The 19,034-nt window shown below is 39.8% G+C and overlaps 2 protein-coding genes across 5 annotated transcripts; one reads left to right on the forward strand and one right to left on the reverse strand.

Annotated features, from left to right (window-relative positions):
• The first annotated feature begins 6,258 nt into the window (after nucleotides 1-6,258).
• Nucleotides 6,259-12,792, forward strand: LOC115682779 (uncharacterized). Its single transcript, XM_030607114.2, has 8 exons — nucleotides 6,259-6,381; nucleotides 6,695-6,756; nucleotides 8,493-8,990; nucleotides 9,820-9,896; nucleotides 10,043-10,079; nucleotides 11,124-11,283; nucleotides 11,450-11,867; nucleotides 12,368-12,792. Exons 3-8 carry the CDS (start codon nucleotides 8,597-8,599, stop codon nucleotides 12,587-12,589), a joined length of 1,308 nt encoding a protein of 435 aa, XP_030462974.2. The 5' UTR covers nucleotides 6,259-6,381; nucleotides 6,695-6,756; nucleotides 8,493-8,596; the 3' UTR covers nucleotides 12,590-12,792.
• A 707-nt stretch (nucleotides 12,793-13,499) lies between these two features.
• On the reverse strand, nucleotides 13,500-17,539 carry LOC115682781 (uncharacterized). Of its 4 annotated transcripts, none has more exons than XR_008814246.1 (5): nucleotides 17,264-17,539; nucleotides 15,396-16,435; nucleotides 14,299-15,303; nucleotides 14,098-14,159; nucleotides 13,500-13,822 (listed from the first exon to the last, which is right to left on the reverse strand). XR_008814246.1 is itself a non-coding variant. In XM_030607119.2 (4 exons), exons 2-3 carry the CDS (start codon nucleotides 16,407-16,409, stop codon nucleotides 14,317-14,319), a joined length of 2,001 nt encoding a protein of 666 aa, XP_030462979.1. In that variant the 5' UTR covers nucleotides 16,410-16,435; nucleotides 17,264-17,539; the 3' UTR covers nucleotides 13,500-13,822; nucleotides 14,299-14,316. The 4 variants fall into 4 exon arrangements, 2 of the variants coding, with proteins under 2 accessions (XP_030462979.1, XP_030462978.1); XR_008814247.1 differs by lacking the exon at nucleotides 17,264-17,539 and adding an exon at nucleotides 16,579-16,857; XM_030607119.2 differs by lacking the exon at nucleotides 14,098-14,159.
• Between the last annotated feature and the right edge of the window lie 1,495 nt (nucleotides 17,540-19,034).

Below are 19,034 nucleotides of genomic sequence, written 5' to 3' on the forward strand. Positions count from 1 at the left end.
ACATTTAAGTCTACTTGGGCATTTCAGGGGTTTAGTCTCTAATCTCCATGATTATCATTAACCCCCTCTCTCTGTCTCTCTCTCTGGGGTCTGCGTTGCACAGTGGGAATATTTGACCCCCATTTTCCATGGTTGCGTGGGCATTTAGCTTACCGTTCCTCATGATAGCTCGTGAAGAACACGAGCGCACACATGTTCAGTCCTGATATTGTTTTCGTAGATTTTATATCGACGTGATGAGCGGGGCATGCCCCCTTATTCGCCTTGACCTGGATTCAACTAGCCCTTCTTAGACTTAGGCCATGGGGATATCATACTTAGATTGCTTTCTATGTGCACGCATTCACTTAAGCATTGTATCCAACACCATGTCATGAACAATTTAGCTATGGGATTGCTTTCACCTATACATGTGGAGATAAGCAAGGACTCAAGGTTCAATGTAATATGTTCTTCTGAAGCGGATTTTATATTTGCCAGGAAAAGTACCAAAATAGTCATAGACCTATTGTATTGGTACCAATTCAGTCTTAAACCTTTTAATTGGATCAATTTAGTCCTAAACTATTTCACGTTTAGCCAACTGAATCTATTTGATCAATTTAGGACGGAAATTGCTAACATAAACGATGGCGCTGACGTAGACATTTTTTAATAATTTTTTTTTCGAAAATTTTATTTTATTATTATTTTCTTTTCTTTTTCCGTTTCTTCTCTTTTCCTTCTTTGCTTTTTTTTTTCCCACTATGGCCAGCGAGGGTCACGGCCCCTACCCAGATGTGGGCGAAGCATAGGCGGTTGTGGGCTAAGGCGATCTTGCTCACGGTTGACGAGGCTAAGGATGCCTTTGCCCATGGCCAGTGAGGCCCTAGTGAGGCGGCCTCGCCCACAGCCCCCTGTGCCTCACCATGACCATTGCCAGGTAGCCGTAGTCAAGGTTGCCTCGCCAGGAGTGGGCGAAGGTGGCTGTGGGCGAGCCATGAGTGAGGTCACCTTGCTCGTGGCCGGTAAGGGCTTCGTGGCCCTTGCCCAATGGCTGATGAGTTTTGGCGACCCTCACCTGCCAAAATGGAAAAAAAAAAAAAGATGGAAAATAGAAGGAAAAAAAGAAAAAGAAAAATCAATTAAAAATTCGAAAAAAATTGTCCACTTCAACATCAGCCGTGCCACGTAAACGGTCGGTGTCCACGTCAATAATTTCCTGCCTAAATTGGCCGGATGAAGTCAATTGGCATAATGTGAAAATATTTAGAATTAAATTGATTAAATTGAAAGGTTTACATAGAATTGGTATTAATGCAATAGTTTTATGACCTTTTTTTTTTGTACCTTTCCCGATATCTGCCATTGCTAGTACCCAGCATAAAACAAAGCTTGTTCCTACACTTGACTATATTCAATGCATACGAGCCATTGATTTTCATGTAAGCAAAATAGTTACATAAACATCGATAGATCTGGAAAAATCGTAATTGTATGTCATCACAAAAGTTGATGGAAGGGTCAATCCCGTATTTGTTCCTAAACTGAGACATATGTAACAATCTAATCATGTGCCTCATTGGAACGAGTCAACACAGTTCTTTAGTCCCAAATTACACGTCCTTAAATCTGATCTTTTCCTATGATAAAACGCTCCTTAATCAAACTGCTCACGTACGTCACACATCTGGCAACACTACGCGATCAAGTGAAAAGAAAAGCATGTGCCCCCTCTGCAGAGTTTCATTTGCGTGCGTGGAAGACGGTGTACATGTCGATCTCCTACTCCCATTTTTATAATGTTCTAATCATAAGAATTAGCAAAGGACGCCTAATCATTTGCATAACACAGTGGAATTCACCAACAACAATTTCTGCATCTGAAGCAATCGAAAGCGATTGAGCAACCCCCACCACCTTGTGAGGAATATCTGCGCTCGATAGGGCCCCCCCAAAAACTCCCTACGCATAATTCCAGTTTCTTTGACGTGGAGTAGTAAGTTTTTGACTGATTTCAAACCCTTGTGCTGTGAATATTCCATGTGTGAAAGCTCCTGCTGCATTGCGTGAAAGCGTTGTGAAGAAATCTTGGACAAATGGCATTCTCTTAATTAATTAGTTTAGATTTGCATACATTCACACGTATTCCTTCAAAGATCTAGCTTGGCGTGTAATGAACTTGAGGAGAGCATGTGTGCGCTAGTCTGCATGAGGAAACCTACTACCGCCTTGCTATCTTTTTGTTTAACTTAAAGGGTTCAATCATGTAGAACCCACGATCCTACTTGGGTAGCTCTCAAGGAAACTTGCAACAATTTTTTTGTTCTCTCTGAGGCAATATAATTCTGCAAAAGTTCTACAATTGAATAAGAAAGAAAGCTCCAAAAAAAAAAAAAAGAATAAGAAAGACGTTCATTGATTTGGTTGGACCACAGTCCTCTCAATTTATGGTTAGTCCAATCCAATCACTTTACCCAAACTCAAGAGGATGTCACATCAGCACTAGTAACTTTCAAAGCCTGGGCTTTATCTGGGTTCTTTTATCCTGTGTATTTGTGGTTTTGCTTCTGTTTTTCCTCCGCCGTCCTCTATTGATAACCTAAAGCAGAGAGGACGGCCACGATGCCACCGTCGCCAGCTTGGCCTCCGCCTCTAACCGCTGCTGACATCAACGCCGTGGACCATCAAACCCCAGCGACGCACTTTTGTCAGCATGCATCAAGATCTCTCTGTGGAGATGGGTCACAATTATGAACCTTAGATCATCTATTGCCCGGTGTGCCCGCTGCTTCTAGGAGGTAAACTGAGGATGTCTGTTTAGGAGTGAATTGAGATCAATTTACGGGTTTAGCTTCTCTTTACTTCATGCTAAAGTCTTTATATGAACAAGATGTTTTATAACCTGCTTGCCAAGTAAAAAAACAAGACAGAGATAGCTCCTTCGTCTCCTTTTCAATAAATTAAATGTTCTTGCTTAGAACTTGAACTATCCGTATACCAATGGAACGTTTATTTAGATTCATTAACTTAAAGTAATCCCTATTTCCTAAATTGATGTTAACTTCGAGATACTTAAACAGCTTCAATTGCAACTTGTTTCTTTTCAAGCGCATCGGTGAACTTCACAAAGTTGCTAACCACAGTATAGATGATGCACATGGAGATCGCAACAGTCGCAGGGCAGGACCAATGGATTCTTGCTGGCCCTGGGTTTCTGATCAAAATTATATGTTTGAAGAACCCCATTGTCTATAGTAATTGTAGATGAATGTAGAGTGGATGATGCAATTATATAATTCAGACTATGGTAAGACTTCACTGTCCGGCCTTGATATACAGCAAGAGGACTAATTCTGAGAAAGATTCTTTGTCGCCGGTGCAACGTCATGGATTTGTGAAAATGTCAACCCCATGCACAAGTAAAGACAGAACATGCAAGATATTATAATGGTACGTACCATCATTATTAGTTTTCTTATTTTCTTAACTACACAAGTCCCCATACATTTCCTTTTCTCTCTCTCTCTCTCTCTCTCTCTCTCTCTCTCTCGTACTCTTCCCCATCCAAATCATTACCTTAATCCTTCGAATATTTGTCTTCACCTCCTCGCTAGAATCTCTCTGTCTCTCTCTCTCTCTCAAAAGACTTTTTGTTGACATATATTAATACGGAGGTCACAAATTTCTAGTCAATTTTGAGTGTCTTGTAGCTAAACCTAATCCTTGAATATGATTCCTCGTGGGGACTGCTTCTCTTCCCAAAGAGAGAAAAAAGATTGGCCTTTCATGCATGGGGACAAAGTATTCAAATTCTGTCTGAAATGCCTTGGAAAGTAAATCCTTGGAAGCTAGGAAAATAGGATAGTCAAAGTGGACAAAACCCCCCAAAGAATTTGTAACTTGTGGGATTAAAAATTTCATCTTCAAGCACTCTCTTCCACTTTCCACCTTTTCACTGTTCTAACCGTATTGCCCATTGTTTTTGTACCGCATCATTTGAAAAGGAACATCAGTTATAAAGGTGAAGAGGTAAGACATGAATCGCGCACTCCAAAAGCTTAATCGACAATTTAACACGTGATGTGCCCTTCACACAAAAGCTAATAAATTAATGAGTGGAAACATGTAAACCCGAAATGAGTAGATAGATGAATGATTGCAAATCATCAATCAAAAAGGGGAGCTCCCCTTTAAAATAGAAAAAATGAAAAACAATGAAGCGAGAAACGAGAATCGAATAGAACACCCGATGTTATGTGTTTGTGTTTCTGCAATTGCAATTAGCTGAATGAAACTATTAATGCACTTCAATAATTCCACCCATCTTCAACCAAGAGTAGCTATTGCTAGGAAGAAATCGAAAATTTTTGTTGGGTTGTATCCGGAGATGGTGGAAGAAAAAGGAGGAGTGTTTTAGGGGGCAACAAGAAATTCTTTTTAGGTATGACTGTATAACACTAACATAAGATTCCTTGGCCTTAATTAGTCTCCTCCTAGCAGCAAGAACTTGGTGGAGTTAAATCATTGTGGCAAGATGCTTACGTACGTTGAGTTTGTTCTCAAGTTGGAATAATAGGGGTCATCTAACATTCATCAAGAATTTCCAAAAGAATCTCAGTACCAATGCTTCGTCCAAATTTAATACTATGTTTGGTAGGGGTTTACCTAACCTGATAAATCTTACATACTACTTCGGATGTTTTATTAATGAATCAATTATGGAAGAAAAAGGAGAAAAATAAAAGATATCTGCTCCCTCGAGTTAGCTATGTAGCTCATTAGAATTTAAAGCTGGTCATGAAAGGGCCATCTAATAATTTGAAGAGATGCCACGAGGTTTGATAATGGCATGCGAACTGCCATTGCTAAACTAAAGGTTTACCATAACCAGCGAAAGTAACAAGTTCATTTCTCAAAACTAGATTTTGCACGTGCTACGTGCTGGCCGAATCACAAGAACAGATCGTCGAGAACTGATTGTGGGATTACAGAGGTAGGTGGTTGTTGGTAGTGAATGAATCCTGAACTTCTCGCAGATAGCTGCATGATGGTGGATTAATTGAAACGTGGGAAATGATCCACTTAGGTTTGTGATTTCATCCTAATTTGAAATCTATTGTTTCATTTGCCGGGGTATGAACATATTGACTTACAAAATAGTATCGATTATGTGAAGGCGTATTTTATAATAGTCGTTTTTCGGGGAAAACTATCTAGACCGGGAAGCCAAAAAACACCTTTTTTGTTAGGGCCAATATACATCATGGATTACAACAAACATACATCTTCTTGATTGCTATAAAGACGTTTTCCCCCAAAGGTTCCACAATTGCTTATTAAAAAATCTTAAATGAAGCTTACTCCACAAATGGATTTCTATGTAAACTGGCTCTGAATCCTTTCAATGGAACATCGAATTCTTCCTGAAGATGCATTTAAGGATTTTAATTGGTAAAGCACTTGTGGTGGTTGACGGATGAATGGACCTCCCTTTTAGGAGATTCATTGCAAGGCCGGTCACAAAGCGATTCGCTACCATCCGTGTCTCCCATTTTGAAGGCATATAAATTCCCTTCATTTTGCACTATCTTTTCATATTATCATAATCCTATATATAGGACATTGTTCCTAGCTTTTATATTTCGTAGTTTGTATGTTTGGCTAACCAACAAAACGGGCACCTCATTTTACGGTAAACTTATAATTTAATTACAAGAACAAGCAATAAAATAATAGAGAAGATTGTCGGATATGAAAGAGAGAAAAAAGAAGAGATTATGAGTAGAAATGTAGGTCGGACGAAGCTCGGTATCCGAGGGTGCATGCAGTTCTTTAAGGATCGTTGCATGTGTGCATGATTCTCATCTTTTTAACTTGGTGCTACTAAAATTAAACTTGATTCCCTCAGTTTTTAAAATAAGGTGAGAAGGAACAAAGAGGAGAGCAGTCCCATGCAAAGAGTCAACCAATAAAGATCATCACGGATGGGTAGGCAGAGAGAGAGAGAGAGAGAGAGAGAGAGAGAGAGAGAAGGATAGGGAGGTAGAGGGCGAGCTGTCAAAAGAGGAATAAGAACGAGAAAGGGTTCAAAAGTCACATGAGTTTCGACTGTCTCGCACAGACACACCAGCAGATAGATGGAGGAGAGGGTTTGTGGTTGTAAATGTAATTGTCAAACTTGAAGGGTGGATGGAGAGAGAGAGAGAGGGGGCGGGGGGTGTGCGGTGCTTTCCGACAATAGTCTTCGTCCATTAATAATTTATCTGGCGAATGTGATTTGCACATATTTAAAGTGTCTAGCTAGCTCAGGGAATATTTGAAATGCTGAGGACTTGCGAGAAACCCTCGAATTTCCATACGGAGACACTCTCTCTCATCTCTCCACTCACCAACGCAAGGGTAATTCTCTCTCTCTCTCTCTCTCTCTCTCTCTCTCTCTCTCTCTCTCTCTGAGCTCGTGCGTGCGTTCTTGCAGAATTCGGGTGTTTCTTGTTTGGTTTTCATGTGTTAGGATCGTCTCTGCAAGCAAAGCTTGAATTCAGGGTTTTTTCACTTTTTATTAGTTGTGTTGTTGTGTCAGCTGTTCTAATACCCATGTTCTCTCTCTCTCTCTCTCTCTCTCTCTCTCTCTCTCTCTCTCTCTCTCTCTCTCTCTCTCTCTCTCTCTCTCTCTCTCTCTCTCTCTCTCTCTCTCTCTCTCTCTCTCGTGCAGGGTCCTGGCCAGCTTAATTTGGATCCGCATGTTGCTTGGATGGAACTCAAGTGATTTTGTGGGTAAGTCCCCAGAAAGCTTCATGATCTCTGATCCTGATGGCTCTCTCTCTCTCTCTCTCTCTCTCTCTCTCTCTCTCTCTCTCTCTCTCTCTCTCTCTCTCTCTCTCTCTCTGTGGAGATTTTTTTCCTCATATTCTCTACTCTCTCATACTTCAACAGCTATTTCCAATTCTTACCGAACTGATTTACACTTATAAATGAAGGGAAACTACTTCACATTAAAGTTATACATACACGGTAGCTTTTGCTAATGAGATAATTGATATTGGATGGGCTTTTAGGTATTGGATCATTGTGATATTTCACTTTCTATCATGAACGCAAGAGTGTCTGGGAAGTCGATTGGGCGTTGTAATAACACTAACTTTAAAAACTTTGTCAGTTTTTCTCTAATACAATTGGTTCTTAAGAGTTTTTTTAACTACTCAGAAATTAATTATTTAACCAAATTATGTTCTTGGTTTGTCCCAAAAACAATCATATAAGAATTTGTATCCCGAAGTTGCCAACATTGAGAAATCCTAAATTTTGATTAGCGCATTTTCTCCCATTTGGCTATTTCTTAATACCACTTATATCAATGTTTGTCAACCATCTGACTAATTGAAATGTTAATTACGAGATCCTTCTTATATTAGAAAGAAAAGTAGTGTTTTAGTTACAATTCAAATGCAAAAATGAGTGTGCACAGAATGGTTAATCTGTGAGCAAATAGTTCATTTAGTTGGTAGAAGTCATCCTTACTTAGTAACCGTATATTGCTTCTAACCTCACTAATCCCTCCCTTAACTCATGTTAGCAAAGAAAAGGTGTTGATCAAATTTTCATCTTTCCCCCCGCTTTCAAAAATGTCCCAATAAAGTCAAGGTACTTCAAAGTATGATCTTGATGCTCATTTTGTAAGTTGTTTCCATCCATTACCTTTTAATATCTACTAATCAGATTATTCCAAGGGGTTAGCTCACTCAGCAAGTTCAGCCTATGTACCTTGGAACCAAGGCCTTAACTCTGTATATGTGTGTGTATGGAGAGAGAGAGAGAGAGAGAGAGAGAGAGAGAAGACCATTGAGATATGTGCTAAACTGAGCTAGTCATTAAAGTAGTATTATTAGCTGATCATGGACACATAAACCCATGATAAGGATGTGACAAAATGAGCTATAGGTAACTGAAATAATATTAAGAGGGAAGATAGTAGCAAAAATTAATCTTATAAATGCTGCCCGTCTAACATTTTGATTGCACGAGTAGTTCTTGAGATCGTGAAATAAATGTCCACTTTTATGCTAAGTAAACACTTCCTTGTAGATGACTAGACGTGTCTCGATCTCAAGACCGCTTGTGCAAAAGAGAAGTTCATCGGGGCACACGGTATAAAAGTCTTGGCCCCTTTAAGTTATTGAACATTGAGGTTTTAAGGGTAATGGCTTATCTTCTTTAACTCAATGACTCCAAGAGAGAAGTTGGCAGAAGAATACAAGTACCGGAACAAGAAGTCAGTGGAGAACAATGTAGAGCAATGCCATAGTATATTATGGGATTACCAATTGGTAGTTTGAGCTCCTCCTTATTAGCAAGTGAATGCGCTTGAGTGACTTTGGTCATCTAGCTACTTAAATCTCTGTTCTGTTTTTGAATTTTAAGTACATTTATCTTGATCTTTCATGCACCATCTCTTGCTATTTATATTTTGTTCTAAACATATAATCACCTAATATACTTGTTTCTTTCAACAGGTCAATAGCTGGCCCCGGAAGCTAGGGTTCAAGCTAGACCTTGATCCTCTACCACAAATACACTTATACATACATAATCGTACTTATCAAACGTGTATCTAACAATGACTCGCGATAGGATTGAAATATCAAATGAAGATAAGAGTGATGGAGGATTCAGTGATGTTCAATACAAAACCAACTCTTCAATAGACAGTTGTGATCAGAAATGCTTGTCATTTGACTTGAATGAAGCTGCAGATATGGAAAATGATGAGAATGGTCTCAGTGCTGATGAGGATGCTAACTCTTTGTCCGACAATGAAAATAATCTTGACGAGGCGGCATCACCAAAGGTTGATTCTTCGTGCGGTAATAACAACTGCTCGAGCGACGAGGGAAAAGAGAGAACGGCGACGGTTCGGCAATACATGCGGTCCAAAATGCCGAGGCTTCGTTGGACTCCAGAGCTCCACCTTGCTTTTGTGCATGCAGTTGAAAGGCTAGGAGGCCAAGAAAGTAAGTCTCGTTTGTTTAGCTTCCATTTTCATGTATGAGCGGTCTTGAACTTTTGCGTGGAAGATAGCACATACGGGTGCATCTTCTTGTGTGGAACACAATTCCCCAAAATAAAACCCTAGAATTTGGAAATACCAGTCCTAAATGGGGAAAAAAAAAGGAACGCATATAGGAAAAAGGAAGAGCAAATGGAGGCTAGGGTTCACCTAGCTGGGGCAAAGGGAAACAACTCCACTAATAAGAGAACAATTTTTCAGATGCACTGACCAACTTTGATTACTAATAAGTTCTTCAGTTTTCAATTGTGCGGTTCTTCAGTGTAAAAACATATAGAACTGCTAGGACTTTCACCCTACTCTAAATGAAATCACTAATTTATCAGATGAAATCATTCTATTAATTTTGATGGGATAGAAAGAGCTAATCATGATCATGAAAAAAATGCAAGCCCAATTTTTTCTTTTTTTCCTATAGTTAATGTTTATAAGTTTGCCCTATTAATTAGGAGCTTTACACCATCGGTTTAGGTTAAATAAAGGTCAAATAAACTTCTTTAAGGATCTTCTAAGTATCGTACATTTCCAAAAAGAAGAAAAGGAACCAAAGTAGTAAGAAAATCGCCCGCAGTTAAGACTTATTTTTCCTTTTCATTTTTGAAGCATTATTTAAGTGTCTCATTATAAAGTGACTATTAAATACGGTCAAATCAATCGTGAATAAAACAAAAAAGAGGCACACAAACCCTAGCGACTTCATGGGAAACTGTCTCATTGCTATGTCCTAGGAGCCTGATTTGTATTTTTCTCCCTCTTGGTGCTGATGGGAACAGAAGCAACTCCAAAATTGGTGCTTCAGTTGATGAACGTGAGAGGACTCAGCATTGCCCATGTAAAGAGTCACTTGCAGGTACGCCAAGGCTAAGACATGGAAAAAAGAAGCTATTTTATCTTCTTGATTCGTGCCCTAAACCAAGTCATTTTGCATTATATTAATTTTCGACTTTCGGTGTTTTAACTTTCGAGTCCCGCAACTTTTTTCCCCTTTTATTTCAGATGTACCGAAGTAAGAAGCTCGACGAATCTGGGCAAGGTAAACTTGGAACTTCACTTGATTAGCAGTTTAATTTCTGCAACATAAATTGCATTCTCATGGGTATCATTCTCTTTCAAATTTGCTCAATCTTAGTTTCCTCTCTCTCTCTCTCTCTCTCTCTCTCTCTCTGAAAATGCCTATGGTTGTGTCGTACTTTATGTTGCGAACTGTTTTGTCCTCATTTATTTGATTTACATTTGCATGTTCTAGTCGCTTCTTGAATGTTGGTTGTATTTTAATACCATTATCATATCAGTTTCTATGGTACTTAGAAAGTACAATCTAGTCGCTATTAAATTAATAGTATAGGGTTTACTTTGGAACTTGTAGAAGAGACATACATGTTAAGCACGAAATTTACTTTAGAAGTTTTGAAATAATGTTCAAATAAGTTCATAAAATTTATAAGAATATCGACGTCGTGGGTCGACATGAGTATGGTTATCTAGGTAGGAATTAGGATTCAACCTGAAAAAGGCTCATCTCTAGCTTATGGTGCAGAAGTGGCCGCAGATAGAAGAAGATTTCCCTTGGATGTGTTTTCAACTAGGAGGACAGTGAGAAGTGAGAATAAAATGAAAGAAGTGTTGTAAAGTAGGTCTACCCGATAACAGTTTGCTTTGTCGTTATAATCGTATGAGCAAAATATAGAGGTCAAACTTCTTCAACCGACAAAATCATCGAGGTGATCTTGTTTATGGGTCTGAGCATATAACATCATCAAATCCCTTAAGGCAATCTCCACCTTCAGCATCATTCTAATTATCCAAACATAGCAACGTTGACTTAATTAAGTTAAATTCAGTAAATATGTTCATAGAATGTACGAACTACTAAAGACTCTATGTTCATGACTTCATTAACTTTATTCTTAACATCGTGAATGATTTTGTCTATCAGCTTTTAGTTCAGTTTAAGTACTAGGCGATTCTCGAGATCGCGTCTACCCTAGTCTGCTCCTACCTGTCATTCACCATTGCATTCCCACCAATCTTTTAAGTAGAGTACATGATCGAATGCTCTCTTACATCTTATAAGCAGTTCTATCTCTAACAAGCGTGCTACAAGGAAGAGATCATCACCAGATTCAAGAAATCTATGGAAGATTCAGTTCTCACGAGAGCTACCGAAAGGACAGTCGAAGCCCTTTTCTCTCGCCATTTTTTAAGCACGCACTCGACTTCAAAGCAAATTCCACTAGGTATATACTCATCAAAACCATTCGCATTACATAGTTCTAAGCATCGACTAGTCTTTTCAAGACCAAGAATAAGACTTCGTTACTTACTTTGCATTACTTAAAATTGTTAAACGTAGCTAACGAATCGAAATAACATCTTTATTCTTTTTGCCTTTCCTTCCTCTAGATATGCCCAACCCTGGGCTAATTTGGCCGACCAAACGACGAGCCCTACACTATTTGCAAGTTCAGCCGCTGCGTTTCAGAACAGGCACAAGTTGGATGGTTCAATGACATCGTTGTTCAGCATGAAAGCCGATGGGTTGATGAGAAATAATATGAGGGGAATCATGAGACCGAGCAGGTTTCTCGAGGAGAAGAAATGGCCTCCGCGTGAATTCATTGGGAGCCATGTTACTAGAACAAGGAGTTGCTCAAACATATATCTGGACGATGCTTTTAACAGTAGTATTGCACAGCCTTCATCAATATGGAGCACCATGAACAAGTTCAACCAAACCAATTCATGCACTCACATGCACATCTCATCATCGGCTGGTGATATTGTTGGTAAATCTCAGCTTGAACCCTCGTCTCGGCTGGAGGTAATAATTCGTTGTCCTTGCTAATTTTCAAATACTCTCCATATGTGAAATGCATATATGTTTATCATCTTAGTCACAAGCTGTGAAAAAGATGCACATATCGTGGTAGATGTTAGCTAGATTCATCAACTATTGTTGTCATTCTCACAACATAATGCTAGTCTTACTACCAGGGAAAATAAATATTTTCGGAAAATATAAACTTCTAGTTGGCATGGTTATCTACGTGCATACTTTTACAAGCTTTTCCATTACACTAATGTACCTAAGAATATCTTGTCGTTTGAATTAATGAGAGTAATTTCCTCCTTCATTTTGTTCTTTCGAAATTTTCGATGAGGTGCTTCTAAGTCTCATCCTGTGAAGATTACTTTTAAAGTTAAGCCGTGAAGAGTTCTTTTTTATCTCAAGAATATTAAATTGTGCCTTGTTTCGGCAATTTACATATGTAGATTGATTGATAAAATACTGATCAATGTGGTTTCCGAGTGATTGAACAGTTCCGGAGATTGCAAGAGAGAAGAATGCAGCTCAACAATGAAGATGCGAGTCCGTGTTTGGAAAGAGCGAAAGAGAAGAAATGGCTGCCCGATCTACAGTTGAGTCTTAGCCGCAACGAGTTTGTCAGAAATTTAGACGAACTAAGAAGGAAAGAAGCAGATACGACTCTCTCGCTCTCCTTGGCTTCCCCATGTTCGTCGAGTCAAGAAAAAGTACCGTGAAGAATCGAAGAGTATTTATCTGTAATCTGTGAAGAAAAGCAAATCGATCGTGTTCGTGCTTTAGGCTGCTTTTGGGTTGAGTACTCAAGATCTGACCATGTCAATGAGCAGAGGAGTGAGATCTTGTGTAGTACTCGAACTCAATGGCCAAAATATTGGAGAGTTTCATTACATGCAATGTTTCCGTTTGATGTCATGTTAAATCGCAGCATGTTCTGCATCGCTTCTTGCCCCTCCAATTGATTTGTTAGGCTAATCTAATGTCTACAGCTTAATTTTTATAATCCTTAGAGCTTAAGCGAATTTGGCGGGTTTCCGAGGTACTCGACGACCTACCTGGGATTAACATGTTTATTGCTTGTGTAATAAACGGATTTATCTGTTCAAGGCAAGAACACTCTTCAAGTCAGTATCCCTCATACTGTCGCAGTTCTGATATCTTAGACAGTCCAAGCTCTCTAAGGAAAAAGTAATATGCACTGCATCAATATCAGTTAATGAGCCAATATAGAACGTAAACTAACCAGGTGCTGGTAGTAGTGTCATAACCAATCTAGAAGGTTTGCCGAAAGCTAGGATCACCAAACTGTACCCCAAGCCTACTTTGAAACCCTAACCATAAACATAATAAGATACTAAAACTGAATGATGCAAGGACTAAGACCGTTCAAGAAAATAAAGAACGGCGACAACCATGAAAACTTATATATTTGTTCTGACATCCAAAAAAAGTGCAAGCCGATATATTAATTTATGATTTTGCTATGAAAAGATCCCCAAACTAACAAAAGGAATAAGTGATTCCGTGTAAGTACTGCATCGCGAGGTAAATGAATAGGTATACTAGGGGAATTAAGCTTCTAACCCTAGTAACAAAAGTTTGAATAAAGGAGCAGTGCCTACCACTGCCTTGCAACCAAAGAAATATTTCTTGATACATAATTTATTTGGCTTTGCCTTAAAAGAATGACTGTAGACAATAATTTCTCGCGATTGTGATACTTTAGTACTAACAAACGATCGCACAAGAATATAACAGGCAGGTATACTTTTATTTTGGAACAATCGGTTCCCTTCCAACAGGCCAAAGCCCTACTTGCATAAGTTACCATATAAATTGTAAGAATGTGACTCTCTCCAGGCAACCAGCGCTTAATTGCACAAGGTTGACATCAGGCTTTATATATACCAAGGTGGACGGCAAGCTATGTGGATAATTTTGCAGGGAGGAGTCTGCAGGATGAACACAACACAGTAAGAGATACTTTGTGGATTGGCCTGAAACTCTTCTCACTTCACCTAAGCAAGTACAAACAAATATTGCAGACAAACCAGGCAGTACATTCTGCTCTATTTCTAGCAATGAATGAAAAATGGCAACTTCAGAGATGAAAATGACCATTAAGTTACCCCTTGAAACATGCATTGCAGGGAAAAACAGACATATCATGTCAATTTTATTATTCGATGATAGTAAGCAAACAGTTTTATAGAACAGAGCAACTAACTTGAGCGATAGGTCAGAGCAGGACATAAAAGCAGGAATAGGTCTTCAATGAGTGAGACCGCACTGAACAATACATGCATGAAATTTAGATGAGGTCAATGTTAGCCTTGGGGCACAAGCTCCAGTAATCCCTGATGAAATAAGGAATAGAACATGAACAAGAAAATGCAAACGGTAAAGCATGACTATCAACAGTGCTCACCGAATGCCCTGTGAGGAGTTAAATGCCCCTCGTTTGATCAGACTTTTTGACAGTTGTTTCCCTCTTGGAACTAATATTGCAAAAGTTGGAAGCTTTTGACCCGTCAGAATCAAGCAAACCTAGGGAAAATCGTGTAGACAAGTTCCTAGAGGATGTAAATGGCAAGGTACGGTTTAGCCAAGACTCTGATGGGCACTGTGGCAATTGTGGGGGAACGGGGAGATCTGAACCGTTGTCATAAGAATTTTTACGGTCGCCAGATCTCAAAGAAAACTGGCTTCCTAGATCACTCTTCCCATCACCGCAGACTTCATGGGTTATTTTCACATCATTGCTCTGTCTGCGCCTGTTGACATCAATTTGTGTATCCTCATTAAATCTATGGTGAGGAAAGTGTGATATGGAATCGGTGGACTCCGATCTTTCATGCTCCGTCTCCGTTTCATCTAAAGCACTCGAATACTTGTCTTCCTCGGCTGAAAAGTCAACAGAATGAGCTTCTTGGACCTTATAGTTCAGTTCATCAGCTGCAAATTCATCTCGTCTGAAGTCAGGTATTCCTGTTTTATCAGGGGAACTTGTATCTGAATTACGAGATCTTATAACATGTACACGGTCAACATACAAAGTCTTCTCAACTGAGGGAGCTGTGAAGCCAGTATCCCCTTCATTATCCTCACTAATAAGAAATTGTCGAAAGCTGGGGAGTGCTTTTCCTGGAGGAACGAAGTCGTCCACCCTTGAGTTCTCAGTTGACCTAGTATTCCCACAAAATTTTCTCTCTTCTTGAAGAATTGGATGAGATGATTCAATCTTGAAGTGTACACTGCTGACTCCTTGAAAATTCCTGCTCTCGAATGGCCGATCTGCTCTCGGAGATTCTCTTATGCAAGTCATTTTGTTGATTGGGCTTGATTTGCTATTCGGCATGAGCTTATCATCTTGAATCCCAGGCACTGGATGTCGATTGACATATCTTTGCTGGCTTACTAAATCACAAGCGTGCTGCAATGGAGAAGACAGCCAACATCAAACACACATTTTGAGGAGTAGAGTCGATATGAAAATTTTCGACATGAAAAAACCAAGAATCATACCTCACTGCTTCTTTCCTTGCTAGAAACATTACGTGAAGACTTAGCTTGCACCCTATGGGCTAATGAAACATGTCCAGCAGCCTGTGTCTTGACACTTGGCACTGGGTTTAAGAGACAAAATGACTTCAGGCAAAAGCGAGGAAGCAACCCACAGCCTTTGAAAGATGACTTTTCGGGCTCATCATATTCACCACCATCATCATCATCATCATCAGCACCTCGGTTATCCACACCTATTAATTCAGGGGCATAATGGGATATAGCAGGCGGCCTGTAATGCTGTTCTCGCTGCTGCTTAACCACATTTATAGCCCGGTTAACAAACTTTGGTTGCTCTCTTTTCAGAGGTTGCTTCCTAGTAGGACGTGGAGGCGTTTCCGATGCCATTGCTTGTGCTGCAGGCAAGAAACGATCCATCATGAAATCCTGCATTTCTGGATTTGTTGAGAATTTCCCAGATGCTCCATTGTCTGGACCATCCAACCCGCTTATACCACTGAGACTGCAGTTAAAAAAGAATGACTCAGTCCTAGAAAGAGTATCCTGTGCATCGACATAGACCTCATCCCCTTCCTCCGAAACACCCTTCTTAGAGCCCTCGCATGCTGCTGCTTCTCCTCCTTTTGATGCATCATTTGGGACGACATTTACTCTTTGGGATAGAAAATTGCGGTTACTGTCACAGACTTTGTCCAAGGACTGCTTTTTAACATTCATTGTTCTGTCCGATGAAAGCTTGGGGCTGCCAGGAGGTGGTCTAAGAGTTTGGATCTGCATAGTGCGCTCATGTTTGGGCCTCCCGGGGCTCCGTTCCCACGTAAATGGCACTGTTCCTGGACTACTTATCGGCCCTGACTTTAGCTCTGATCTGTATGCAGGAGGAAGAGGAGGGAGTTTGGCAAGAGGATCGCCCCTCATGCCCTGATCTTTAGCTCCTCCTGAAAAAGTTGGGGTCGATGGGAACCGCCTCGTAGAAAGGAGCGGCTGGTTGTAATTCAGTTGCCTATCTTCCATGACAATTTTCTATTCAGATATATTTTCTGCAAAGAGTTGATATGGAAATGAATGTCAAAGAGCTCGCTGAAGACGCGAATCAGACAAGTGATGAATTAAAAAAAAAAAAAAAGAAACGAAGAAAGAACTGGAGACGAATGCTGAGGAATTGAAATATTCAGAAGTTAACCTTTTTATGTTTCTCCGGCAATTGGTAATTTCAAACAATTCACTGCACACTACGACCACCAAATCTCCAAATACATGTTCATATTCCAGAAGCTCAACCACAGCTGCGTTCGGCTTTGCGGGAAAAAGAACAAACTCATTACAACAGTAAGCAGGCTATCGCGGGAGAAGAATCCATCATTTTCGTTATCTTCACTTAGCATAACAAGGTTATTAGGAAATACCGAATGGACTCGAATCCTTTCTTACTCGACCCGAATGTCCTTCTCGTGAGCACATACAAACGGTGTATGGTTTCAGGCTTTCAGCACAACAATGTCCCGACCGATTCCATTTCAGGATTTTGTTTCGGAGCGAATTCTATCACAAGATGGATAAAGAAAAAATCTTCGCTCTTTTCCCAAGAACACCTAGTCCAGTGTGAGCCGAGGAAACAATCAAATGGAAATGAAAAATTACTTTTTGAGTCCCGCCCATTTGGATACAAGGAACAAGTTCAGCCCGCGAACGAGACAAACCCAACATCAGCCACAACGCACAATCTACATCCAATGCGACCAACACCTTCTCCTACAACCCCACTAACGGAAAAGGGAAAAAGAACAACGCCAGGCATTGTTGCCGCGACAAACTCGACTCCATAAACAGAGTGAAGAAGCAAAGGAACAGAGTTGCAATCACCCCACCTGCGACTGCACACGAGAACCGAAAAACTTGCTGCGAAGCCACACCCAGAGAAGGAAAAGTAACGCTGCGAGACGACGACCCAGCAGAGATGAAGCCCAGCTATTGCTCCCAGAGAACATGCATCAAATGAATGAGAGAGAGAGAGATGAACAGTGACCGTATAATACGGAGGTGGCAGCTTGCGTTTTGCTGGGTTGCCTTCGGTGGAGTGGGGAATTTAAGCGAACCCGCGCTCCAATGCAAAGTCAACGTGCGCTGAACGAATAAACAATACAGAGATCTGACCGAACGGGAGAGAAATAGAAAAATAAGAATAAAGATGAACAAAAAGGAGAGAGATCACGTTCGTTTTTCTGCGTCGGGTCTCGAGTTTTACGATCACGTGACGGCGAATGTCAAAGCGATGGGCGATTGGGAGGACTAGAATTGGACAGCTAATCAGGCCCCTTCGAGTCAACTCGGAATTGATTAGCGTTCGGACGGACGATGGGTTTGAGTCCCCCTTAAGCATAAGGCCCCGTCCTTGGACCATTAAAGAAGCATTGGAGCGCCATATCGCACGATCAATCGTTGCGCATAATTTGATTGGTTCAACCGGTAAAAGCAAATCGATTTAGTACAAGGTGAATATATTCGGTACATTTATAACAAAACCGAAAAGGTCAATCCTTTGCCTAACCCATTTGGTGTGGGCGCGCTCGTGGGTTTTTCGGAGAAGGTGAATTCGAATATGATGGAGATCAACTTCTTAAAGTAATTATCGGAAAAAAGCAAAGCATCTGTGAATAAGGTTTGCCGGCGTTAATAATTGGGAAGGTGTCGGACCAATTGGTAAGTTGCTCGTTCACGTCCGTGGAGATCTAAAAAAAAATTAAAATAAAAAAACAAATAAAAAAAAAAAAAAAAAAAAAAAAAAAAAAAAAAAAAAAAAAAAAAATAAAAAAAAAAAAAAAAAAATAAAAAAAAAAAAAAAAAAAAAAAAAAAAAAAAAAAAAAAAAAAAAAAAAAAAAAAAAAAAAATTAAAAAAAAAAAAAAAAAAAAAAAAAAAAAAAAAAAAAAAAAAAAAAAAAACTTTTTATTAAAAATATTTTAACACCAACACCCCCCCCCAGTAATCGCCAAACATCGTTTGGGCTTTATAGGCGTGGGCCGAATTGCAATGGCAAGCGAAAGAAAACGAAGAAGCCCATCATAGCCAACGAGTGATAAATGCTCGTGTTGCTTTAACCTAGACTTGATTTTCAATAAAATCTCAAGAGCGAAAGTGTTCTATTGATTTCACCAACAAGCTTATGTTAAAATAGTATGATCGCGACCAGCATTTGATTAGTCAAAAGTGTAAACTAATTCACGCAATAATTATTGACATCGGACGCAGCCTGCATGAGAATGGACGGAAATGCGTAATGGGTGGCCCGACATTTTTGTCCCACGAGTGAACGGTTGAGCTTTTTTTGTTGTTTTATGTTGCGGCTGTATTATATCACCCATCTTAAGGAGGATTGTTCTACTGGGTTTGATTTTGAATTTGCGATTGTTGTTTTGAAGAGCTTGCGCGATCAACAAGTGTGTCGGATTAGAGATCATTATTTTGAAAATTTGTTGATTTGATTTATAGTCGTGAAATGCGAGATTGGTATTTGGATTAGATGTTACTTTCGATGAAGGACAAAAAAAAAAAAAGGACCGGCAAAGGGTTTTCTCTTTGGTGATTCTCTAACGTAAGCTGTTTCCGGTCAGGCCCGAAGTGAATCGACCCGGACCGGGAA

The sequence above is a fragment of the Syzygium oleosum genome, unplaced genomic scaffold (assembly GCF_021117445.2).
Source record: "Syzygium oleosum isolate NSW1041296 unplaced genomic scaffold, Sole_v2.1 Sole_v2.23, whole genome shotgun sequence".
NCBI classification, from domain to species: domain Eukaryota; kingdom Viridiplantae; phylum Streptophyta; class Magnoliopsida; order Myrtales; family Myrtaceae; genus Syzygium; species Syzygium oleosum.